At 40.7% G+C, this 26,495-nt stretch overlaps 1 protein-coding gene across 2 annotated transcripts; it reads right to left on the bottom strand.

Annotated features, from left to right (window-relative positions):
- Positions 1-277: 277 nt before the first annotated feature.
- Positions 278-25,700, bottom strand: sp2 (sp2 transcription factor). Of its 2 annotated transcripts, none has more exons than XM_057843532.1 (8): positions 25,629-25,700; positions 16,122-16,198; positions 14,201-14,974; positions 9,900-10,121; positions 7,972-8,269; positions 7,669-7,852; positions 4,870-5,063; positions 278-1,947 (listed from the first exon to the last, which is right to left on the bottom strand). In XM_057843532.1, exons 1-8 carry the CDS (start codon positions 25,678-25,680, stop codon positions 1,847-1,849), a joined length of 1,902 nt encoding a protein of 633 aa, XP_057699515.1. In that variant the 5' UTR covers positions 25,681-25,700; the 3' UTR covers positions 278-1,846. The 2 variants fall into 2 exon arrangements, with proteins under 2 accessions (XP_057699515.1, XP_057699517.1); XM_057843534.1 differs by lacking the exon at positions 25,629-25,700 and adding an exon at positions 25,077-25,618.
- Positions 25,701-26,495: the final 795 nt, after the last annotated feature.

Below are 26,495 nucleotides of genomic sequence, written 5' to 3' on the forward strand. Positions count from 1 at the left end.
TGAAACAATACGGCGAAGTAAAAGTAATTAATGTTATGTTGACGTGAATCTGTCGCTTCCTGATGACGTTTTCAACTGTGCGTATACCGCACTTATAAACTTATAACTGCACTTTTATTACAATGAATATGAAAATAAGACGGCGAACTTGGTGTCAATGTGAAATTATTAAGTAACTTTTTTCCCTGTAAATTAGTGACTTTACCGCACTTATAAACTTATAACTGCACTTTTATTACAATGAATATGAAAATAAGACGGTGAATTTGGTGTCAATGTGAAATTATTATTAAGTAACTTTTTTCCCTGTAAATTAGTGACTTTATCGATTGGGTTTATGATAATGATACATACCTTTATACAATATTAGTTTGACCACATACATAGTTACACAACATGGTACTCATATAGTTATATTTATTTATACACGGTATAAAATGAAGTGCTGGTTGCTTGGTTTCTCCTGAAACACAATGAAGGAACAGAAACTTGTTAAAATGAGATTAATATGTAAAGTACATGTTGGGAGACTGTGATTAAATCACGTCAGATAAGCAAGGAGCATAAATTAAAAAGACAAAAAGAGTTGAATTTAAATAACTGTCTAAGGCATCTTTAATTATTATTAACACTATTATAGAAAAGGGTTTCTAGAGGTATTTTACAAAGCAGTAATTAAATATACAATGTCACACATGAAATTTCACACTGTACAACATCGCCCCCCTTCACTACAACATTGAGGGAGTGAACAAACATAAATAATAGCCTCAGGCTCTGCCTCCCTCCTTACACACACCTAATGTCTTCTTTTCATAACAAGCCGGTGCCAGTAGGATGTTTTGTGGCTCCAAACCAGCTCTGCTTGAAAGGGAAAAAAGTGGTCTGGCGCTCCTTCGTGTGGACTTTACGCTGTCACACAGCAATGTTTGAATCCCGTCGTATGATTGTCGCGTCATTGTAGTAGAAATGGTTTGTAGCTTATGTGGCCAAAAATGTGTAAAATGTCGCAATTAACAATTTACAGGATAATACTGGCATAGGTTATGTGGAAACAAAAAAAAAAAACCTTACACGCAGATGTCTAGCAAAATTGTCGTATTAGATAAACAGTAGAGCTGGCATTCATACGTGTACGCAATAGTGCTTAATGTGAGTCCACTTTTCAAGTATGACATTTTGAGTATTTTCTTTCCTGATAACTTTTTATGTTTGTACACTGCCTTTAGTACTCAATTTTATCCTTATTTAAAAACCTTAAGCATCGTCCTTTAAAAAAAAATGTCTTATCTAAAAAAAATTAAAAAAAAGATAAAGTGCTCTTTTTTCGGTTATCATGAGCTTTTCAGGATTTTTTGTTCTTCAATTTGCATCGCCAGAAAAAGAGCAACGCAACCAATGTATTTCTGTAAATAAATACCAGCTCCACTGCAGCTTTAATCTTGCAGGAATAACATGTGAAAGGGGCTTCCGATACCACCCTGAAGCAGGAAAAAATCTGCATGCCAACTTTGTAAAAGTAAACTGCATGTGTAAAAATAAAAGCAACCGTTGAAAACACGACACTGGGATCTTTAACTGCACAGAGAAGGAGGTGACAAAGAAAATGGCGTATGATGGAGGATAAACCCAAAAATGGAGGCGATTCTGACTGGAGTCCTGCAGCTGCACGCATGCTTGCGTGGGCAGTCTTAGTCCAAAACGGGTTATAAATAAGTTTGATGGATCGTCGGCAGTCTGTTTTTTTCTTTGTACACAAAGGGCATTTTGGGAGGAGTTGGAAGAAGGTCCCATTATGGGACAAGTGACAAACTCCAGTTTTTCAATGTGGAGTCTAGTTGTTCTCTCACAGGTTCTTGGTATTTATGTGCGTCTTGTAATGCTTGGTCAGGTGGTCGCTCCTCATGAAGCGCTTCTGACACTGGTTGCACTCAAAGCGTTTGTCTCCTATAAGCAGACACACACAAGACATTTAACATTCATTAGTCATTAAACATCACCGGTACAGGAGAACAAATTGATAATGTCAAAACAAATGATCAGAAGCATGAATAAATAGATATCTTGTGTAGCGTATTAGTGCTGCAACGGTTAATCGATTAACCCGAGTAATTTGATTAGAAAAAAGCTTCGAATCAAATTTTGCTGCTTTAAAAATGTGTTTAATTAGAGTGGCGTTGTAATGGTTTGTTTTGAAAGGGTTTGCATTTAGTTTTATTTATTTGGGTGGATACACTGCCCTCTCGTGGCAACAGTGAATATGACATAACTTATTTAAAAAAGGTTGATTAAGCGCAGGGGTCGCATTAACCGAATATTTTCTGTCGTTGACCGATTTTTTTAAACGGTGACGGAAAAAACTGAAGTCCATCCGTCATTTTGACAGGTTGCAATTCACACCCCAGACCACAGGGTGGCGAGTATATCAATTAGCTATTGTCTCTCTTGATGCATGACGTCGTTGGCCTTACTCTGAAAAATGTCAAGGCAACTGAGTGTCCGAAGTTTCTTCAAAAAGCCCCAAAACGACGATGGTGTTGATAAAAGAGGTGAAAAAACAGGGACTGCACAAGCGGGCACGCAATTCAAGTCCATGCGCACCAGGAGGAAGGTGTAAGACTCCGTTCAGGCCACAGCAGGTGAACTGTTAATTTCATTGTTCCATATGTAGCCTACCTACTCGGGCCACAGTCAGCTGTTTTTGTCACTGTGGAGAAAAAGTTACATATTCATCTGCTTGATGTGTGATGGCGCGGTGTGGATTCTCTGTTAAGCTTGTTCGGACAGAATATTAATTTAAAATGAATGAAAACTAAATACTATTGAATATGTTGAAGCGGTATGCAATGTTAAGAGTCTTGTTAGCTCGAATTGCTGTGTCCTGCCGCTGTAGCTCTGCTGCTCTCTGTGAACTCTCTATTCAAGCCGGAACGCGCACGGCTCTTAAGTGTCTCTGTCACGTGACTGTGTCGTAGCCGGTAACGCGCTCGGCCAAATGGACACACAAGTACGGAAGGTGAATTATGCCAAACAAAGGGTCACCACAATGTCATTATCATCATTTTAAAAATTTAAGTGACGGGTAAAAATAGATTATGACCGAATTTTTATGACCCTGTCAGTCAAAATGACAGACAACGAAAAAGTCTAGTGCAACCTCTGATTCAGCGTATGATGAGTTACATTTTCCCTGCACTTAATGTTCGTTTTTAGCCCTGTCGTGTTCTTTTATATTTCCTGAAATTTTCTGCCACACTTTGCCAGTCCACGAAAGAAAAGCCCAAATCAAAGGTTGGGGACCAATGATTAGGGTTGGGCATCGAGCATTGAGCATTGGGTCCCGGTTCTAACACTCAGGTTCTCCCGTAACCGTTCGAATTTTTAAATTTCGATTCCTTGTTTCGATGCCCTAACCGCCGAGCGGAAAAAAATGCTGCCGAAAACCACGAAGAAGAAGCCAAAGAAGCGCGTGTTTGTGCATCGCAACTTGATTACAACCATGGACACGGTGCGGCGGCGCTCAAAAGTTTGGCTTAACTTTACACACAAAAAAAAAGGCCAGCCACCTCAGTGCAACATTTGCAACACAACTATATCATGCAAAGGTGGATGCCCGACCAATTATGCACGACCGGCTTAATGGAATATAGCCTAAGTGCCAAGTGCAAAGCTAGCTGAGTGCTACGTAGTTGGCACACTGCGCCGTCAGAACCAGGTATTAAAAACAATACATTACGTCTGTCATCTGCTGTTTCCGCGATCCGACGAGAATAAATCGTATTATTACGTCGGGCTATAGACGACATTATGTATATAGAGCTAGATGCAAAATGACCGAGTGAGCGGCATTAGAACATATAAAGGGAACTAGATGCGGGCGTTAGTAAACAGCCGCCATCTTAAAGCAGTAGACGCCTCCGTTAAAATCAATAGTATTAAAAGGATTTTTGTTTTGGAATCTGTTGTGTTGCTTATTTAGAAAGAAGCAGCCATATGAAACATTCAATTACTTTTTTAATGAACTCGTAGCAGTGAAAACATAGCATCACATCACAAAGCATCCTAGCCAGACGCTCTCATCTCTTCTTCTCCGCATGATACGTACACACTCCTACAGCGCCACTCACTGGCCTAACTGGTATTGTCACAACATCAACATTGCATGTGTCTGAAAACACAACAGAAATGGTTTTAAAAATAAGGAAACCTTATTATTTTGCCTCATTTAGATCAAATTATAATCAGTAGAAGAATTTAAACTAATGCTTCGTCGTAGCTCCCAGCTAAAGGTACATGTGTGGCAAAAGAATATAAGTAAATGTTTTCTCTGTGAGCTATGAAAAATTAACATCTTTGTGAAAGTGCACTCCTGTGGAAAGACACTTCATCACATTCGAGTTTAAAGACTGATATTTATACACAGGTTAAAAATAACCCTATGAGAAGTTCAAATAATCTATAACTTTCATATTAATTGTATTAATAATAAATAATAATTTCAAATTCATATAAATAATGATAATAATATACTTTAAATTCATCAAATTCAAAAGTAAATTCGAAAAGTTAAGATATTAACATAAACTAATAAAGTTTTAAACTATAGATTTTTTTACCCTGCTTTTTTTTTTTTTTTTACCCTGCCTCTTAAAAGAATCGAAATCGAGAATCGTTCAGAACCGGAATCGAAATATAGAACCAGAATCGTTCAATTTCAAACGATGCCCAACCCTACCAATGATCTTGTGGACCAGTATTTCATTGTTCTGTCTTTAAAAACACGGCATAAGAAGTCAAAATGGATTGTTGCTATGTGTGTGACTGTCTTCAGTCAGGAACAAAGTACACGGTGCAGTGTGAGCATCATACCTGTGTGCGTTCTGGCATGCCGCTGCAACTCATCACTGCGCGTGAAACGTTTGCCGCAGAAAACCCAGTTGCAGACGAACGGCCGCTCGCCCGTGTGCAGGCGAACGTGCGCTCGCAGCAGCGACGTCTTGCGGAAGGTCTTCTCACATCCGGGAAAGTGACAGATGTGCTTCCGCTTGCCCATGTCGCCCGGCCTGCAGAGGATAGTGTTAAAATCCTCATTACAATTGAATTTTAGGGATGTACCTATCCGATCACGGGATCAAAAATCGGGCCGATCACGCCGTTTTTCAGAGGATTGGAATCGGGTGATAAGGATTGGGATCTTAATTAAAAACAATAATTGTGTTTTTCTGCTTTATGCTCGTACAGCCTCTCACCCTCCCTCCTGCTGCTTTTCTTGCTCAACAGTGCAACTGGCGTTTGGTACTTAAAGTTAACGACGATTGACAGGTTTGTAGCTTTGATCTGGTGAGAGAAAGGCTCGGTAGCTCTACACTTAAAGGCACAAATGGGTTAATCATAGTTTAGTCAATCTTCAAATTATCGAGACGTTGTTTCCCGCAGCATGAGCGAATTTGAGTGGACTCACTCAATTAAGCATTGAATAAAGACAAACATTTTTCTAAGTTATTCTTGTTTAAAAATAAGCGTGGATTTTCTCTAGGTTCCTAGTACCACATCCCAAAAAAATGTGCAATGTATGCTGATTGAACACTCTAAATTGTCCGTAGGTGTGAGTGTGTGCGTGAATGGTTGTGTGTCAATACAGTTGTGGTCAAAAGTTTACATACACTTATGAAGAACATAATGTCATGGCTCTCTTGAGTTTCCAGTTATTTCTACAACTCTGATTTTTCTCTGATAGAGTGATTGGAACAGATACTTCTTTGTCACAAAAAACATTCATGAAGTTTGGTTCTTTTATGACTTTATTATGGGTGAAAAGAAAAAAGTGATCAAATCTGCTGGGTCAAAAATATACATACAGCAGCGCTAATATTTGGTAACATGTCCCTTGGCCATTTTCACTTCAATTAGGCGCTTTTGGTAGCCATCCACAAGCTTTTGGTTGAATCTTTGACCACTCCTCTTGACAGAATTGGTGCAGTTCAGTTAAATTTGATGGCTTTCTGACATGGACTTGTTTCTTCAGCATTGTCCACAAGTTCTCAATGGGGTTTAAGTCAGGACTTCGAAAACCTTAATTCTAGCCTGATTTAACCATTCCATTACCACTTTTGATGTGTGTTTGGGGTCATTGTCCTGTTGGAACACCCAACTGCGCCCAAGACCCAATCTTCGGGCTGATGACGTTAGGTTATCTTGAAGAATTTGAAGGTAATCATCCTTCTTCATTATCCCATTTACTCTCTGTAAAGCACCAGTTCCATTGGCAGCAAACAGCCCCACAGCATAATACTACCACCACCATGCTTGACGGTAGGCATGGTGTACTTGGGGTTAAAGGCCTCACCTTTTCTCCTCCAAACATATTGCTAGGCATTGTGGCCAAACAGCTCGATTTTTGTTTCGTCTGACCACAGAACTTTCCTCCAGAAGGTCTTATCTCTGTCCATGTGATCAGCAGCAAACTTCAGTCGAGCCTTAAGGTGACGCTTTTGGAGCAAGGGCTTCCTTCTTGCACAGCAGCCTCTCAGTCCATGGAGATGCAAAACACGCTTGACTGTGGACACTGACACCTGTGTTCCAGCAGCTTCTAATTCTTGGCAGATCTGCTTTTTGGTGATTCTCGGTTGAATCTTCACCCTCCTGACCAATTTTCTCTCAGCAGCATGTGATAGCTTGCGTTTTCTTCCTGATCGTGGCAGTGACAAAACAGTGCCATGCACTTTATACTTACAAACAATTGTTTGCACTGTTGCTCTTGGGACCTGCAGCTGCTTTGAAATGGCTCCAAGTGACTTTCCTGACTTGTTCAAGTCAATGATTCGCTTTTTCAGATCCATGTATGTATATTTTTGACCCAGCAGATTTGATCATTTTTTCTGTTAACTCATAATAAAGTCATAAAAGAACCAAACTTCATGAATGTTTTTTGTGACAAAGAAGTATCTGTTCCAATCACTCTATCGGAGAAAAATCAGAGTTGTAGAAATAACTGGAAACTCAAGAGAGCCATGACATTATGTTCTTCACAAGTGTATGTAAACGTTTAACCACAACTGTATGTGGTCTGCGACTGGCTGGCAACCTGTTCAGAGTGTTCCCTGCCTTCTGCATGGATTCAGCTGTGATAGGCTCCAGCAACCCCATGACTCTCGTGAGGATAAGCGGTTCAGAAGATGAATGAATTATATGAATGTTATGGAGAGTGATTAAAAGTATGGCATTAAAGGTGATGCAATGAGAAATGTGTGTCCGCATCTACATTTTGTGCTGGTGCACCTTGAGAAAAAAGTAAAAAGGAGCCTTGGCAATATACTGCATATCGCAATGTTAATTTTTTCCAAGATCTTTCAGGCCTAATATAGATTTTTTTTTAAGGACTAAAAGTAACAAAATAATCCAGAAATACAATGGCATTGCCAAAAGATACACAAATATACACGTTTTATACTCTTCAACACGGAAAAAGCAGATATTGTAAAAAGTACAGTACTGTAACATGTTTGGAACTTTTGTTCCATTTTTTTCCTGTATCGGATCACGACTCAGGTCAAAATCTACCTCCCCAGGCCCCCCCGCCCCCCCCAAAAAATTGTCAAAATGCCAAGGTTTCCCTTTTACTTAAGAGCCCAACATTAGTGTTGCATACTGGGTGGTAGCTAATCCTACCGTTTCTCCGCGTCTTTACAGTTGGGACATGTGCAGGCCATGCGCCTCTTTTTTTCGCTAGTGTGTCCAGGAAGTTCAAGCGTCAGCGTCTGGTCCACATGGATGGTGGGCTGGCCCTGAGCCGCCACACCTGCCAACTGGAGGCTGCCGCCCTGCATTGTCTGCACGGTCAAGTGCTGCTGGCCTGACAAAAAAACAAAAACATAAGTGACCTTTCATGCACGACTTGTGGGAATTTGAATTCATTTCAGCATTCATTTAACTCATTGGCTAGTTAAATGCATCAAAAAAATGTGCACACACCTCCTGCATTGGTGATGGTAACAGGAACTCCCTGTACTTGTACGCCGTTGATGCTGATGGTCTGTACTGCCTGTGTTGACGACAGCTGCGACGAGTTCAGCGCCATCATCCCTCCCGCCGGCGCGATCTTTGCCAAGGTGCGCTCTTTCCTGCCGCCTGTAGTCGTCTTCTTGACAGCTGCGGCGGTTGGGAGCGGCGAGGCGGGGGTGGCAACCGGAGTGGTGGGTGTCGACGGCGTAGAGACGGTGTCTTGGAGTTGTACGGACCGCCACTCACCGGCACCAGTCTTGTAAAAGATCTGACAAAAGAAGACAATTTATGTATTTTCACTACCATTGCACCCATACCGTTATTAGTTTCAGTGTCGATACGGCATAATTGGCATCTGCGAATACCACATTTTCCGCACTATAAGGCGCATCGGAGTATAGGGCACAACCAGAATGAATAGCTTATTTTCAAATATTTTTCATATATAGGGCGCACCGCATTATAAGGTGCAGTAGTAGTAGTCGTAGTAGTGGTGGTTGGGGTGGTTTATGCATCCACTAGATGGCGCTCCGCTATAGGGAATTTCTTGCCATGATTAACCAATATGATCCATATATAATGTGCATCGAATTATAAGACGATATTAATTATTATTATTATTATAAGTAATCTAATTAATTACTTTTCCCATCTTCTTTACCGTTATTGAGGATGTGAAGGGGCGCTAGTACAATTTGGTTGAATGAAGCGCGAGTTGTCTGATTTTGTCACAGCTCCCTGGGAGAAAGCAGAGTGGGACGGGGGAAGAGGGAGGGGGTGATGACGGTGTCGCAAACGCGATGATGATTGGCAAGGTGGCTCGGAGCGTTAGCATAGCATTCGTATTACCGTTAGCATTAAGCGTGACTAGTGTCAACTTTTTTTTTTGTTAAAATACAGTTCGTGGCGTCCAGGTGGCTACAATTGATTTAAAACAATGTACAGTACTGTTTTCCTGCTGAGTGTGCATTATCAACACTAACCTGGTGTTGTCCTTCTAGATGCAACAAAATGTTTTTTTTTATTACCAAAAATAGTCACTTGCCCTAAACTTTTCTTGAATGACTTATCCATGAACCTCGTGTGATGTTTTTTAATCAAAACAACTAGAGCAAAGACAAGAGAGGCAGGAGATTCAGAGCTTTACTGGCATATTGAATAAAATATCTAAATACAGTATATTAGGGGTGTGGTGATACGAATCACGGTTCAGTACGTAGCTCGGTACAGGGGTCAATGTTCAGTGCAGTTTCAGGACAACAGGAAAATTAAAAGGCTTTTCTTCTCACAGCATTTGAAAGTTCAAGTTTGTATATCATTACGCTTTTATAAAGGTGATTTTTTGATTTTTTTTTTTTATGTAAAAAGTGTCACCGCCCTTTTGTTTGATGGGAGGGGAGGTGGGAAAATCAGTTCAATTCAATCAATTAATATCGACATCTTTGACGTGAAAGATGTTCTAGGATGTAATAAGGTGTAGAACATGTAAAGTAACATCAGTTACTTTGCCGAGTAACTAATTACTCTTACAATGAGGTAACTGAGCTACTCATTTACTAATTGGGAGACGTAATTTGTAACCCGAACTAATTACTTTTTTAAAGTAAGATTAACAACACTGGCCATGACAGCAATTTATTTGCATTTATTTGAGTGAGAATGCAGTAATTTAGTATGAAAAGAAATTGTTTAAAACATATTTTTCAAAATATGTGGTATCATTAGAGCATTTGCATCGGCCGATACCACAAAAATCTATGCAGTTAAAACTTTGTTTGGGTGCATTTTATTAGGAATGAATACATATACACTAATTATATTCCAACCATTAAATCTTGGAATAGTCTCAAAAAAATAAAACATGATGGTTAAATTCAGCTGGTCACATTTTTGCACACCTGTGGTGGCGCCGTATCTGGTGACGCCACCTGCAGGCCCGAGGGCACGGGCGACTGTCTTTGCGGGACCGGAGGCAGCGAGGCAGAGGCGGCCTGAACCACCTTCAGGGCCTGCTGGGGGATCTGAACCACCGGAGGGTCCTGCTTGGACGGCACCAGCTGCACCTGCTGGACCACCGCCGGCTGGCCGGGACTCTGCACTATCAGTAAGTTGTTTCCCGCCTGTGGACATACAAAGGTACACAATTAAAATTGAAACCAAACACCAAAAATGAGGAAACCGTGGTTGCAAAATCCAAAACAAAGAAATAAACTAATAATGCAAAGAAAACGCAGATGCAAAAGATGTCATATGATGCTATTCTGTATTATATTAATATTTTACTGTGTCGTTTTTACTCATTTTAGAAAAAAAGAACAAAACAATTCGAACTGTAAAATATAGTTGATTTTGTAAAATATGTTTTTGTCGGACTGCCAAAATTGTGAGTGGGACGCGGCCCTCCAGAGGGTCTAATACGTATGGCGTGTTCCGCCTGACAGGCACGTTGTAGCTCATTCATACTGGACATACAAAATCACATGCTTTTGACTTTGACGTTGTTAAATCATAGATTTGCATGACCGAATGTAGGAGTGGGAACCTCTTGATAACTCACGATACTATACAATTTGCGATACAAAGCTCATGATAATGATGATCTGACGATATGGCGAAACAACGATTATCAATACATTGGTCAGGAAATCATTCTAGGATATTCTACAAACAACTAATGAACAGAAAAACAATCTTCTGCTGTGAATTGGAATGAGTTTATCACTTGTAGACGTCCAATCCATTTGAACTGGGAGGGTGGCAGCGAATGATCATTCGTTCATTCGCTGCCATCCCTCCCCTTTCAAACGGATTGAACGTCTATGGCTGTCAGTGGCAGTCAATGCCAGGCAATGAGGTAATTTTGGGCCATTTAAGGTCATTTACCTGTTGATTTTCAGTTACTTTCTGTTGATTTTGGGGTATTTTATGGGTCACTAGCTGTTTGAGTTACAGAACAGAAAGTGACCTGGGAATCACCCGAATCAATAGGCAGTGACTCAAACTCAACAGCAAATGACCTGTAAAAGCCCTGAAAATCGGACACAATGTAAATGCTCTGGTTTCGAATGAACAAACATTCCCAGGCTAAATGATTGGGCGTCGAGCACCATCAATGTAGCCTTATACTGTAGTTAACTGAGACACTATTATGGTGGAAGACTTTGGTAGCAACTGGTTCCCTTTTTTTTTTAATTGACCTTTTTAAAACAATACCTCGATTCTTGGCAGGAGCATATCGATAACCTTTTGGGATACAAAGTATCACGATGTATCACCATTTCGATATATTATCACACCACTAATCGAGTGCGTGCACCACTGCACTTGGCTCACTTTCACGTCTGCAGTAACATTCGTTCATTCACCCAATTCCAGTCAAAATGGACTGAACGTCTAGAGCTGTCAATGGCAGCCAATGAGTTAACAAGGAAGTGACACAAAAATGCCCCAAAACCAACCAGAAGTGACACCAAATGAACAGGAAGTAACCTGGAAATGCCTCATAATCAACAGGACGAAGCCCGGGAATGCCCGAAAAATCAACTGGAAACAATCCATAATTTCCAGGAAGTGTCTTAAGAACACGCCCTTCGTAAGAATCTTAAAGTTACATAGAAGCAAAGGTGGGCAGAGTAGCCTAAATTTTGAGTCAAGTAAGAGTAGAATTACTTCAAAATAATATTACTCAGTAAAAATAAATTTGATGAAAAGAATACACAAGTAATGAGTAACATTGTGAGGAACTGCTTAGGATGTTTATATATATATTTTTTAAATGGTACTTTTTTTCTCAGCATGAAGTTATCTACAGTATATGAACTGTTTTTATTATACTGTACCTATTACATAACAACATTTAGCCAAAGAAAAAAAAAACATTGAATTCCGACAGCAGTACGGAAGCATTATTCGTCCAAAGAGCCTGAGTGCTCTCTAGTGGAGAAAATAGTTCCTAGTTTGAATAGTGAATAGTTTCTTCATAGTTCCCATTATGAAATTAGAAGGAGAATATTTCCGGTTTGCCGTGGTCAATCGGCGCCAAATAAAAACTGGAAGACAGGTTAAGATCCGCGCTTTCGAGTCATGTTGAGGGCAGTGCTCTATGTAAAATACCTAATTTTTTTACGGTGCTTTAAACACTCGACGTGATTGAACAGGCTGACGTGAACATTGAACAGCACGCTTGAGTCTGATTGGTATAATGGAGTCATGTCTTTATTGTTGCGACGTCTCATTGGTGAAACTGGTAGAGCTACTGTTGGCATCACTGCCAAAAAAAGAAGTAAAAAAGAAGTACTTTTTTCTCAAAAAAATACTCAAGTAAATGTAATGCATTACTACCCACCTCTGCATAGAACTTATGTACAGTATAACTAATAATAATTGCCTGCCATTAACAACAATAGGCGTCCAATTCACTTATTCTGGAAAGACTGGCTGTGAACGCGTTCAATGCCATTGACTGGTCAAAATGGATTGGATGTCGAGCGCCGTCAAAGGCAGCCTGTGAGTTAACTTTTTTGGCCAAATATAAACTATTCCAGCCCGCATGAGATCTAATTGCCATAAATGTGGCCCGCAAACCAAACAGTTTTTGACACCCCTGCTTTGGCCTAAAATCAGTCAAGACTTCCAGTTTCTGGTTTGTTGACAATAAACAGTTGCATAATTCAAGTTATTGCTTGATTATTAAGCACAAAATTTTATACATTATGGGCTGCCCTTAAACACGAACTTTTTTTTAGTACATCATAGGGCAGCTAAAACAGTTTCTTGTAATCTTAAATGATTACAATATTCCGTGACGTTTCAGCTGAAAATTTCGGCCAATTAATTTTCAGTGCAACACTTCACAAAGGCATTAAAAAGAAGGTACAGTGGGGCAAATAACTATTTAGTCAACCACCAATTGTGCAAGTTCTCCTCCTTGAAAATATTAGAGAGGCTTGTAATTGTCAACATAGGTAAACAGCAAACAGCCATCCCAGTCAAAATTAATTGGAAGTCTATCGTTGTCAATAGCAGCCAATGAGTTAATACTTGAAAATGAATTTTAAAAAACCCAATCATTTTCACCCAATTCTGATCTAAAATTGAAGAGATCGGGCCTGATATCCCACCAACGATCGGATCGGGGACATCCCTATTTGTAAGTTTTTTTTTTCTCAGAGTAGTGCTGTGTGCTTGTAAAGTGTATTGAAGGGTGGCACTAAACCTGGGTGATAAAACGATAATTATCTTTAGAGATGCAACAACATTTTTTGAGTTTTGTGTAAAATGATAATGATTTAATTTTTTTTCCATTCTCTTCAGTGGTTTTTAATTGCAAGCAAAATAAATTACGATATTACTACCAAAGCATTTGTAATTGTAATAGTTTTCTGGAAGAAATTGAGCATTATCAGACAGAATTGCAGGGGTGCCAATACTTTTGGCCAGCACTGTATTGGGGCAATTTTGCTAACTTTGGAGCAATATACAGTACAATACACATGGTTTGCTTGCATGGTACTTGTTTCTTGCCAGACTTTACAAACCAAACTTTCCAGGCATTTATTGACAATACTGTTGACCTATCTGCATCTCACTGCTATTGCGCCGTCCGGCATCAATCTAGCTTGGTTTGAGTCCATTCAAGCCACATGAATGGTTCAGTGTGGAACACTGCGCATTACAATTGCCTGTCAAAACACGAATGCTTATTCAAGTCCATCCGCCGTCTCATCCTTTGTATCTCCTTTACCCTCTTCACAAGTGGCAATGCCCATTTTATTTTACTCGAATACTTTATCAAAGTTATTTTTCAGCATTGTCCCACCGATAGCACTATTTGATTTGTTAAACGCTGAGTAAATGTATGGGTAAAAAGTTAACAACCAAGTGAAAACCCAAGCCAAACGAATTCCTGTCAGCCAAGTTAACTTCTCTTGTAGACAACTGGAAGCAGTCGGCTCGCAGGTTGTTGCAAGTTTGCTGCTAATTAGCCTCCTATGAGGTGGCCTGATGAACTCATCTAAGTAACCTTGAGCAAGATACTGAACCCCACGTTGCTCCTGGTGCTGTGTCACCAGTAGGTAATGGCAAAGTAGTGTAAAGCTCTTTGAGGGCCTCGGAAGGTGGAAAAACGCTATACAAGTACTGTATAACACCATTTACCATCCTAGAACTGTTACACAGCTAGTTGGAATGGTTTCTACACCTGAATGATGTTGTCAGCAGTTTCTATCAAGATGGTCTCCAATTGCTCCGGGGGTGGTGATGTAGGTTGCGGGGGCGGCGGCGGCGGCGCTGGAGGCGGCGCTTGAGCGGGCAGCGTCACTTTCTTCTTCCTGCCTCGTCGCTGTTTTCCCACGACAATGGGCGCCACTGCCGATGTCTCGGTTACGATCTGTGCACCGCCGACCTCGCCCGTTGCCACATTAAGCGGCAGTGTGAGTCCGCCGGGTAACTGCACAACATTTGTGGTGCTCGACTTCTTCATTTTGGGCGAGGGTTTAATGGCGACAGTCTTTGGTGAAGGTATAGGGGTGGTGACGGGGGCAGCGGCCGCCTGGGCCGGAACCGACATGGGGGTGGTGATGAAGGCCTGGTTGGTGCCCGGTATGAGCTGGATCTGGCCCCCTTGAGGCATCACCTGGATAGTCTGTGCCCCTGGGATCTGTGGCATCACCTGGTACTGGATATTGGTAGGGCCCTGGGAGCTGGGCCGGCCCGGGGTCTGCTGTATGGTGAGCACTATGGGGCTGCCGGGGGAGCTAGCACCCAGGCCGGCGGGGAGCTGAATTACATTGCCCTTGGCCTGGAGGAAACCAAGGTTCTTGGGGGGCGCCGGCGCGATGGGGGCCGGCTTGATGGGGAGCAGGCGGCGAGGCTGCGGCTGTGCCGGCGGCGTAGCTGCGGGGGCTTGGGCGGCGGGGGGTCCAATCTTACTGCAGGTGGCCGCCAGCAGGGCCAAAGGGGAAGGTTGACTGTCCTGGAAAAAAACAAAGAAGTTTTCATTGTGATTTAGATATAACAAAGTACAAAACTATTGTTGTTGTATGCAGTCTAGAGCTGTCCCGACTAGTCGACATTGTCGACGTCATCGATGACGTAAATGCGTCGACAGGCAAAACATACCGTCGACGGGTAATGAAGGGTTAAAAAAAAATTACATGCGGATGAAGTTTAGAATGGCGGGCGCTCGCGATGCAAGCTGTTGTTACTAACACCCCCAAGTGGGCCGCTGTTATTTCAATGTGACCGGCATTGTCAGACTGAGCAAAGAGGAAGAAAGTGGGCGAGCGAGAGAGAGGGAGTGAGATCGTTGAGTTGGGAAAGTGCGTGGGTAGCGCGGAGTTCAGCGGCTGCAGCTGCTACGTTTTTGTTTTGGTCAATAAAAGTATCCAGAAAGAGCATCCGACGCCTCTCGTTGTTTCTATGCACGCCGCCGCCTTCCTGAGGAGGAAACGGGCCGAACCGACGACAACAAGCCAAGTGAATCACTGGTTCACTCCTCACTACGGCGAGGAGTTGAAAACACCGCCAATTACCAAAAGGGGCAGAATTGGTGACACGTGAAAGTGGCATAAAGCCAAAAAAGCGGACCAGAATAGCCAGAGCCTGGAATAATTTCAAGGAAAATATGGAGGGTGCCATTGTGTGTACTCTTTGCTAAACTGAGCTCGCATACCGTAGCACGTCGGCTATGAATGAACACTTGAAGCGCCGTCACCCAAGTATAATTTCGAAGACAACAAGAAACAACAAGCAAGCGGATTGTTAAGTCCATACGTTTACATTTTTTTCGCACTAGTTAATGCCATCATCATTTGACCTCATTGTTTGTGATTTATTATTGATATCTTATGTTATTTATTTATATGTTAATAAAGAATTTAGGTGTTCCAAAATGTTTTTTTGTGAATTACTAAGCTTCAACAAAAATTTCATTATTAAAGTAGTAAAAAAAAAAAAAAAAAAAAATTATTAGATTACTCGAGTGACTAATCGGGAGGAAATTAGTTGTTTGGGACAGCTCTAATGCAGTCATTCTTTATCCTTTGTGGTTTTGGACATGAATGAATGTTCAACATTTGTGGAAATTAAATATGCATTGTCCCCTAAAAATGTTGACTCACCTGTGTGGTGGTGGTAGAGGGCTGGAGGTATTCACTGGGACTGACAGCAACTACGGTGGCCATAGTTTCCTTTGACTCTGCAACACACACATATGACAAAATAAACAGCGGCTAAAATCAAATTACCTTGGTTATAAATCGCGGTACTTTGTATCCCATTAGGTTATCAATATACCATTTTAAAAAGAGGTCACTATTTAATAAAGGAACCAATCATTTTCAACCAGACCAAAATATTCCACTAAAATAGTGTATGTCAACTCATTGGCTGCCATTGACAGTGCTAAACGTCCACTTCGTGACTGGGGGGATGAACGTTAATTTGTCCCTCCCAGTCAAAATGAATTGGTCTAGCGCCATCAATGACACTCAACGATGAGCATTCAAAGCCAGTCCTGGCAGTTTAAATTAATTGGACAGCTATCGTTGTCATTGGCAGGCAAGGGATTAAAAGACAATTGTTTACAAGAATGTTGCAGTAATATCGTGTTGCTGTATTTATTTACAGAAATGTTGCATTGAAAAGTTCCCATAGTGTGTGACAAACAGGTTTTTGACGGTGCAAAGAATAAACATTTAAACTTTTATTTTTCCATTTAAAATTACGGTAGCTTGTTTTTCCTCTTTATTAGTTTTATCATAGAGTATCGTTGATTGTTTTCCTGACCCATGTAGCTATAATTTTTGTATCGCCATATTGCGAGGTTCCCACTCCTAGATTTAATGCGATTAAAGCATGTGGAGTGGTCAAATTATTCTGGGGGGGCGGGGGGGTGCTAACTACATTGCATTAACTACATATACAGTACACAGGTTAAATGTAATACAAACACACATGCACAACACCTGACTGAGCAGGACGCTGCAGCTTAGCAACACCAAAACATTTGACAAATAAATGACAGCCAAAACAACACTGTCCTAAAGATAATCACTTTTAATTAGCTGAGACATTTATTTTTGTGCTCTTGAGAAATTTTGTGACGCTGAAGAACATCTGACAGGACGAGATCCTCTCTTGTATTAGTTCTCAACAGGTGTGGAACATATACCTAAAACTGTGGTCCATGAGTGACCATTTAACACATGTGAAGACATGATGGGTCAAAAATAGGTATACAGCATCTCCCTGATAATCTGTGGGAATCTATATTATCTTCAATACATAAATCATCAATATATGCTAGGCACTGCCTTCTTCAGTTCAAGGTTGTGCACAGGGCTCACATGTCCAAAGGTAAACTGTCCAGTTTTTACCCGAAATGTTGCGCTTCTCTTTGACTAGGTCAAGGAGAAAGTTCCATACGACGCGGGACCCTTTTCTGACGTACTTTCACAATACTCAAACAAAGCCATGAGATCTGCGCAGATGTTCGGAGGGAACCCTTGAGACGTATGGATAAATGTAATCATTCTCTTCCCATTTTTTCTTTTTCTCTAAAGGTGAAGATATATACAGATATGGACATAAATGCAACAGCTTTTATTTTGTGATGCACTGCTTTTAACTCATCATTGGTACAGTGGGGAGAACAAGTATTTGATGCACTGCCGATTTTGCTGGTTTTCCCACTTGCAAAGCATGTAGAGGTCTGTAATTTGTATCATAAGTTCTCTTCAATTGTGAGGGACGGAATCTAATACAAAAAAAACAGAAAATCACGGTGTATGATTTTTAAATAATAAATTTGCATTTAATTGCATGAAATAAGTATTTGATACATCACAAAAATCGAACTTAATATTTGGTACAGAAACCTTTGTTTGCTATTACAGATACCAAACGTTTCCTATAGTCCTTGACAAGGTTTGCACACACTGCAGCAGGGATTTTGGCCCACTCCTCCATGCAGATCTTCTCCAGAGCCTTCAGGTTTCGGGGCTGCTGCCGGGCAACAGGGACTTTCAGCTCCCTCCATAGATTTTCTATCGGGTTCAGATCTGGTGACTGGCTAGGCCACTCCAGGACCTTAAGATGCTTCTTACGGAGCCACTCTTTAGTTGCCTTGGCTGTGTGCTTTGGGTCGTTGTCATGCTGGAAGACCCAGCCTCGACCCATCTTCAGGGCTCTCACTGAAGGAAGGAGGTTGTCAGCCAAGATCTTGCGATATATATAGCACCATCCATCCTCCCCTCAACACGGTGCAGTCGTCCTGTACCCTTGGCAGAGAAGCAGCCCCAAAAAATGATGTTTCCTCCTTCATGTTTCACGGTTGGGATGGTGTTCTTGGGGTTGTACTCATCCTTCTTTTTCCTCCAAACACGACGAGCCGAGTTTAGACCAAAAAGTTCAATTTTGGTCTCATCTGACCACATGACCTTCTCCCATTGCTCCTCTGGATCATCCAGATGGTCAGTGGCAAACTTCAGACGTGTCTGGACATGCACTGGCTTCAGCAGCGGGACCTTGCGTGTGCTGTAGGATTTTAATCCATGACGACGTAATGTGTTTCTGATGGTTTTCTTCGAGACTGTGGTTGCAGCTCTCTTCAGGTCATTGACCAGGTCCTGCCGTGTAGTTCTGGGCTGATCCCTCACCTTCCTCATGATCAGTGATGCCCCACAAGGGAAGATCTTGCATGGAGCCCCAGAACGAGGCAGATTGACCGTCAACTTGAACTTCTTACATTTTCTAATAATCGCTCCAACAGTTGTTACCTTCTCACCAAGCTGCTTGCGTATTTTCCTGTAGCCCATCCAGCCTTGTGCAGGTCTATTATTTTATCCCTGATGTCCTTACACAGCTCTTTGGTCTTGGCCATTGTGGAGAGGTTGGAGTTTGTTTGTTGGAGCATGTGAACAGGTGTCTTTTATACAGGTAACAAGTTCAAACAGGTGCAGTTACTTCCGGTAATGAGTGGAGAACAGGAGGGGTTCTTAAAAAAGAACTAAGAGCTGAAATATTTACAAGGTGGTAATGTATCAAATACTTATTTCATGCAGTTAAATACAAATTTATTATTTAAAAATTATACAATGTGATTTTCTGGATTTTTGTATTAGATTCCGTCCCTCACAGTTGAAGAGAACTAATGATACAAATTACAGACCTCTACATGGCTTGCAAGTGGGAAAACCAGCAAAATCGGCAGTGTATCAAATACTTGTTCTCCCAACTGTATGTATTTGTTTGCCTAAATACTATAGTTATCCAGGACATTTGGGGTTGTGGGTGGGGAGGGTTTGTCTTGTGTTATCTTGTTTGTAAATTTCTGTTTATATACATGGAAAATTGAATAAAAATAATTGAAAAAGAAAAATAGGTATACGGAAGAGATGTGCCGATTACCAGTTTCGCAGTATACTGTAAAATGAAAACGTCACGGTTTAAAATCCGAAAAAATTTTCCGTCATACCTTCCCTAAGGAATTAGCTATTTTTTATGTCCCACAAATGCAGAGAGAAATGCCTTGCTTGCAGCTGTAATGCTCAACCCTCCCCCACCGGTTGTTGCTCAGTGTCAGTGAGTCAGCTGTGCAACACGTTGGCTGGAGGAGGTGAAACCCTTGAATTTATTTCTCCATCAAAGAAAACAAAATCGCTGGTATAGGAATACTTCCGCAACAGAAAAGTTACAGACGGCCGAAGCTTAGAGGAGGAGGCCAACAGACAAGTAGAACATGTTTGCAGAGGGTGGCTCCTGAGGAGGCAATACCTCCAATATGATTTCGCATTTATACAAAATCAAAGGTTAGTAAACACTGTCACGCTTCCCACTAGCTACGAGAGTTACCTCCAGTGTTTTTAGTGTATCCATCGGTGGTAAAACGTGTTTTTCTCTCTGGCAACTGTCTGTGTTGAGAAAGAGTGCGTGTGTGTGTGTGTGTATATAATGTAAACATGATACGAGTCATACACACATGCTTTTCATGGAAAATATTTCAATTATTTCTGTTCTGATGGTAATAATGTTGAGCTATGGCTGTGGGTTTAGGATCAACTAAAGGACTGCATTTATTTTAATTTTATTTAGAATATTTGTTATTTTTTCATTTATTTTAACTTATTATACTTACGTTCCAATTAGCTAATATGTTTTGAAAAATGAAAATCCTGTTCAATGGAAATAAGAGTTTTGTTTTGACCTAGATAATTTAAATTAACACATTTTAAAGCTGTAATTGCAATACTGTGATACCGTGATATTTCATCTTAAGGTTATCATACCGTCAGAATCTCATACCGGCACATGCCTATTATGCTGTACTTTTTGTTTTTACTGTTCATTCATTCGCCCCCTCCCACTCAAAATGGACAAGAAGTCTAGCGTCGTCAATAACCTTGTAAGATTAGCATTCACAGCCATTCTTCCCGGTTTAAATTAATTGGACGTCTATCGCCATCAATGGCATGCAATGAGTTATTCTATGAAAATACAGTACTACTACAGTATAATATTATGCCGTGATCAGTGTGTCTTCATTCATTTAAATTTCATTAAATTAGTTTATAATAAATACAAAAGGGTTTTTTAAAGAACAATCACAAATATTTACGTCTTTTTCAGGTCTCAAGTGTTTTTATTACATTCATATTAGACCTGCACATTATATCGTTTGACTATCGCCATCGCGATGAGCGCATGCGCAATAGCCCTATTGCAGGATGTGTGATTATTATTTTTTTAACGCTTTTGGTTTGCTGAAGAAAAGCAACAACTGTGCAGAGACATAGCTTTCTGTATCCCTTTTATATACAGCAATCTTCATTATTCACAGATAAAACTCTTTAGCCTGGTATACGAATACAATCATATTAAAGCCGGGCGGTATGCTGAAAATTTACCGTTACCGAAATTCTTCACGATGACCGACGTCATTTTGACCATGTTGGTGAATTTGGTAATTTAATAAAACAAGAAAATATAGTCTTTTCATCCCGCTTTGACTGTGTTGTTCAGCGATGTTCATTCCCCTTTCAGAAAGCAGTCAGTATGCTTACGTATGAAGTCACGTGGTTATCAGGAACTCAAACTAACGCTAAGGGTTATCGCTACAAGCAAACGTGATGGAGTCGAGCTTATGGGAGCTTCGCCAAACTTTCACCCGATATTAAGTAGACTCTTATCGGCATCCAAACGGGCTTTAACCCGCTTTCCTCCCTGGTTCTCACAATTTCAGGAGAGGGTGATTTCTACTGGTAGCCAGGCCACAGGCTAACACAAGCAGCAGGCTAACCTTGTCAAAACGGCTGAACTTAATGAGTAAATTAGGCACGGACTGTATTTAGCAATTAGTATGTCGCGTTATTTTGCATCTGTGTGTATGTGATTTCTTTGATATCTTTTATGAGAGTAAAGCATTCAGCATAAATCATAATGCAACAGTGAAGCCTATAATATGACTGTTTAATGGCCAAAACTATTTCTCTGTTTGTGCTTGCTTCATTCTCTATCATTAGTGCCATGATAGAATCTTAATTGTTTAATTGGCAACAGAGCAATATAGCTTTAATGTGTGTGTGTGTGTGTGTGTGTGTCTGTCTGTCTGTCTGTGTGGGGGGTACATGTGTGCGTGCATGATTTAAAAAATGTTCTGGGAAAAAAAAAAAACAATCCGAAACCTTGAAGTAAACACTTGTGTTGAGTAATTATGTCACAGCAGCTATTAACTATAAGTTATCCGTTTGAAGTGTTTTGTTCAAACTGCAAGTCATTTTTTACAATGACATGTTTGCGCAGTCATCGTATCGATTTTTATAATGTTGTACATTGTTCACATCATACAAGCTGTTATAAATGTTCATACTTGAATTCTTATGGTTTACAAGAAATTTTTGATACTTAATGTATAGACTGCATGTACAATTGTTTAAATACCATATTGGCCCGAATATAAGACGGCCCTGATTATAAGACGACCCCCTTTTTTTCAAGACTCAAGTTTGAAAAAAACTTTTTGAACACCAAATTAATTTTTATACAGAAAATAATTACAGTGCATCTGAAAACAAATGATTCTAACAATATATTTGAGAGAAAAAGCATGTTATTTTGCCTCATTCAAATCTTAATATCTGAACATTTAAATATGTAAAGTGCAATCACATTCGTAAGTGATGGGCTTCTGGTTTTTGAAATGTAAATAAACCAATCTATTGTGATAAAACAACAAAATTGCAATAACTGCATTAACCATCAAAGTAAGGTCTAACTGTAACTGTAGTCTTGAAACAAATCTGAATAAGGAAAAACAGGTGCCTCAGGTAATTCTGTATCAGAATATTACAGCATGTACTTCTTATGACTCCAGGCTGTTTGTCCCTGCTCATTCAATTAGACAATGCTTTCCAAAGCTTGCTAACGTTTCTGTTTTTGCTACACCTGAATGCTAGCCTTGTTCGCATCCCCCACTGTCAGCCAGCAAGAATGCTGCTTCCATCTTTAGGACGGCAGACGCTTTGAGGGTGACGGGAGGAATAAGGGGACGAGGCTACCTGAATGCACCACCTGGATAGATGCGAAGGAAGTGATTGTGATTGGCTGAGGTTTAGAGTCATGTGTCATGGTAAGCCAATCAGAGCCGGTGTGTTCACACACAAACCGGAACAGCGCGTGCAGCAAACACACACATGCAGAACAGATGCAGAGGGATATGATGGCAGAGGATTCAGAGGAAAATTTGTCCTTTACGAGGTGGAGATATAAACACTATTTCAAGTCATAATACTTGAAGTACAGTAAGCTATGTCTACCTGACCAGTTGTCGCAGGTTGTGAGAGTTAGATTGAATTAATTAAACTCACTTTATATTGTTTACTGCCGATTGTTATTTTATTATATTGTTTACGGTTTATTTTTGTTGCACCTCAAGTGTAGGATAAATCTGCTGTTGGTGAGGTGCAATAAATATTACAAGGTTCTATAACACAACTACCTGTCTGTTCTTCTCTATTCAAATGACTCCAATACTGCTCAGAAAATTTCAAATTCTTTGACATACAACAACTTCTTTTTAAAGTGACGGAAATAATTACTTTCCCTGGTAACTAGTTACTTTTACTATAGAGTAATTCAGTTACTAACTCAGTTACTTTTTGGAAGAAGTAATGAGTAACTATAATTACTTTTTTAAATTAACTTGGCCACCATTGCAAATTATATAACAGTCACCTTGGCGAATTTATCGTCATCGAGGTAAATCTGCTCAATTTACCATGATACGTATTTTAGGCCATATCGCCCAGCCCTTCATCATATATCGCGTTTTAGCAATTTTTTTGCACTTTGTTTTTGAGTAAATTAAAAATAAATACAATTAAAGTAACTTGAAGCACCTTAAATCTATAATGATGAATGAGATCGCATTTATATAATGAAGTATATGATAAGTTGTTTAATGCATATCAAATATACATTTTTTAAAAATAAGAATACAAGGATAAATGAGAAAAACAAGGGGAAACTCAGGAAAAATAATCTAATAAAATACCTAATGAATGCAATATACTGATACAAAAACATGGTGAGTCAACCAACGTCTTCCCAAACAGCTATTCAAGTAGTCTGGTGAAAATTCTTCCAGTTTTAATATTGCAATATACACTAACCAGCCACTTTATTAGGTACACCTGTCCAACTGCTCGTTAACACTTAATTTCTAATCAGCCAATCACATGGCAGCAACTCAGTGCATTTGGGCATGTAGACATGCTTTAAGACAATCTCCTGCAGTTCAAACCGAGCATCAGTATGGGGAAGAAAGGTGATTTGAGTGACTTTGAACGTGGCATGGTTGTTGGTACCAGAAGGGCTGGTCTGAGTATTTCAGAAACTGCTGATCTACTGGGATTTTCATGCACAACCATCTCTAGGGTTTACAGAGAATGGTCCGAAAAAGAAAAAATATCCAGTGAGCGGCAGTTCTGTGGGCGGAAATGCCTTGTTGATGCCAGAGGTCAGAGGAGAATGGCCAGACTGGTTCGAGCTGATAGAAAGGCAACAGCCACCCGTTACAACCAAGGTAGGCAGAAGAGAACCTCTAAACGCACAGTACGTCGAACTTTGAGGCAGATGGGCTACAGCAGCAGAAGACCACGCTGGGTGCCACTCCTTTCAGCTAAGAACAGGAAACTGAGGCTACAATTTGCACAAGCTCATCGAAATTGGACAACAGAAGATTGGAAAAACTTTGCCTGGTCTGATGAGTCTCGATTCCTGCTGCGACATTCGGATGGTACAGTCAGAATTTGGCGACAACAACATGAAACCATGGATCCATCCTGCCTTGTATCAACGGTTCAGGCTGGTGGTGGTGGTGTAATGGTGTGGGGAATATTTTCTTGGCACTCTTTGGGCCCCCTGGTACCAATTGAGCATCGTTGGAACGCCACAGCCTACCTGAGTATTGTTGCTGACCATGTCCATCCCTTTATAACCACAATGTACCCAACTTCTGATGGCTACTTTCAGCTGGATAATGCGCCATGTCATAAAGCTGGAATCATCTCAGACTGGTTTCTTGAACATGACAATGAGTTGACTGTACTCAAATGGCCTCCACAGTCACCAGATCTCAAGCCAATAGAGCATCTTTGGGATGTGGTGGAACGGGAGATTCGCATCATGGATGTGCAGCCGACAAATCTGCACCAACTGTGTGATGCCATCATGTCAATATGGACCAAACTGTCTGAGGAATGCTTCCAGCACCTTGTTGAATCTACGCCACATAGAATTGAGGCCGTTCTGAAGGCAAAAGGGGGTCCAACCACTTACTAGCATGGTGTACCTAAAAAGTGGCCGGTGAGTGTATATCGCAATACTGTATATCGCAAACACCCCAAAGTCGCAATGTCAGTTTTTTTCCAATATCGTTCAGCCTTAATTCATATACTGTAGTATACAGCAACTTTTGAATAGCTGTCTAATGTGGAGACCAGCCCCTGACAGGGTTAAAATCTTATCCTCTGATGCAGGTTGCAATTGTATTAATGTTTCAAATTGTACACACGTACCTATGTGATGTTACTTTTGCGGATACACGTGTTTGTTTGTCACGTATTTCCAACGCCGATACGAACAATCAAACACGAGCGGGCCGCCTCGGTCGTGTCTGTCCTGCCTCTTGCTTGCTTGAGCTTGGCTGGTTTGTTTGTGCTAGCACAAGTGCTACAAAAAAGACGCTCCGATGGCTAGCAGCTAGCAGCTAATCTAAGCTGATTTATTTCCTGTGCAGCTTAGCTCCAACGGGCAAAACAAGCAAAAATGTGCACAGTGGACCACGCAAGTAACTTTGTGATTTATTGAAGGGAAAGAGGCGGGAATACTTGTTGGGTTGCATTTCGGTACTGAGGGGTTAGCGAGTTAAAACTCTTCGATAGCAATACAGAAAAGGGAAAGCCAATTCAGGAAGTGCGACGCGTTTTGCTTTCACGCAGGCTGGCCCAGCCCGCCTATTTTTCCGTCCACTGGCCTCCGAATAGTGCCGCATTTCCGCGCGCCAGGTAAATATCATGCTTTACGAAGTAGAAGGTAATATAAACACCGATGTTTTAATTCCTACCCACCGCTCATGACGACATTCGCTGTCCGTGGAGCCTCGAAACACACCGATCCCATGGAGGTATCCGCCTTCGCGGTCCTGCACCAATCCACGCACAAAGCAGACTTGATTGACGGCAAATGTGACCAATCGTATTGAGGAATCACAGTGATTGAGTTTCAATCTGTTCAATCGGAGATCGACTTTTCCGGACGTCAAAGGATGGATGACTGTTCCGCCAATGGCGTTTAGAGAAATTTCTTTCAGTGGGCGTTTCTCTATATGTTGACCGCACGAGTTTTCAACCTATTATAGACAAGGAGTCAAGTTTGAGTGACATGACGAACGTCCAATGTGGAATTTGAGGGGTGGGGTGGACCGAAAAAGAATGACGATCTCGTCGAACAATAATATTTTAACTGAATTTACAGAAAGAATGTAAAAATAATATTTTCTGTTGAAAAAAAAAAAGAGTTGTTTTCCATTGATATTGGTGGCAACACATTATACTTCAACATTAAATGGACAGACGGCACCTTTATTTGGTGTATGGGCACACCAATACAGAGAATCATGATGGTGGAATGTAACAAAGTAAAAGTACTTCGTTACTGAACTTAAGTACATTTTTGTTTATCTGTACTTTTCTTTGTCCAAATATGAAGTGGTACGTTTTACTTCACTACATTTTACAGCTGGTATCCATACTTTTTATGCCACTACTTTTCAAATTATCACCTGAGTTACACGTTACTTTTGTTTGTTTTCATTTTTTCTCATTGTGAATTGATAGTTTCCTTTTCATGCCTCCGGCGCAATCGCTAAGCCCTTCGCAACTCTAGTCTAACTGAGCACTAGAGGCAGCAGCATGAGTACAAGCAAGTTTAGACAG

Source organism: Corythoichthys intestinalis, chromosome 8 (assembly GCF_030265065.1).
Source record: "Corythoichthys intestinalis isolate RoL2023-P3 chromosome 8, ASM3026506v1, whole genome shotgun sequence".
NCBI classification, from domain to species: Eukaryota; Metazoa; Chordata; class Actinopteri; order Syngnathiformes; family Syngnathidae; genus Corythoichthys; species Corythoichthys intestinalis.

What these genes read in the sequence shown, in the direction of transcription:
- sp2 (XM_057843532.1), bottom strand. Translation starts at nt 25,680, where the DNA reads ATGGGATCGGTGTGTTTCGAGGCTCCACGGACAGCGAATGTCGTCATG. An exon ending in CCTCTACCACCACCACACAG is followed by an intron (nt 14,975 to 16,121) that starts GTGAGTCAACAT and finishes GTTTTTTTCCAG; the next exon opens with GACAGTCAACCTTCCCCTTT. An exon ending in CAGATACGGCGCCACCACAG is followed by an intron (nt 8,270 to 9,899) that starts GTGTGCAAAAAT and finishes TTCTTTTGTCAG; the next exon opens with ATCTTTTACAAGACTGGTGC.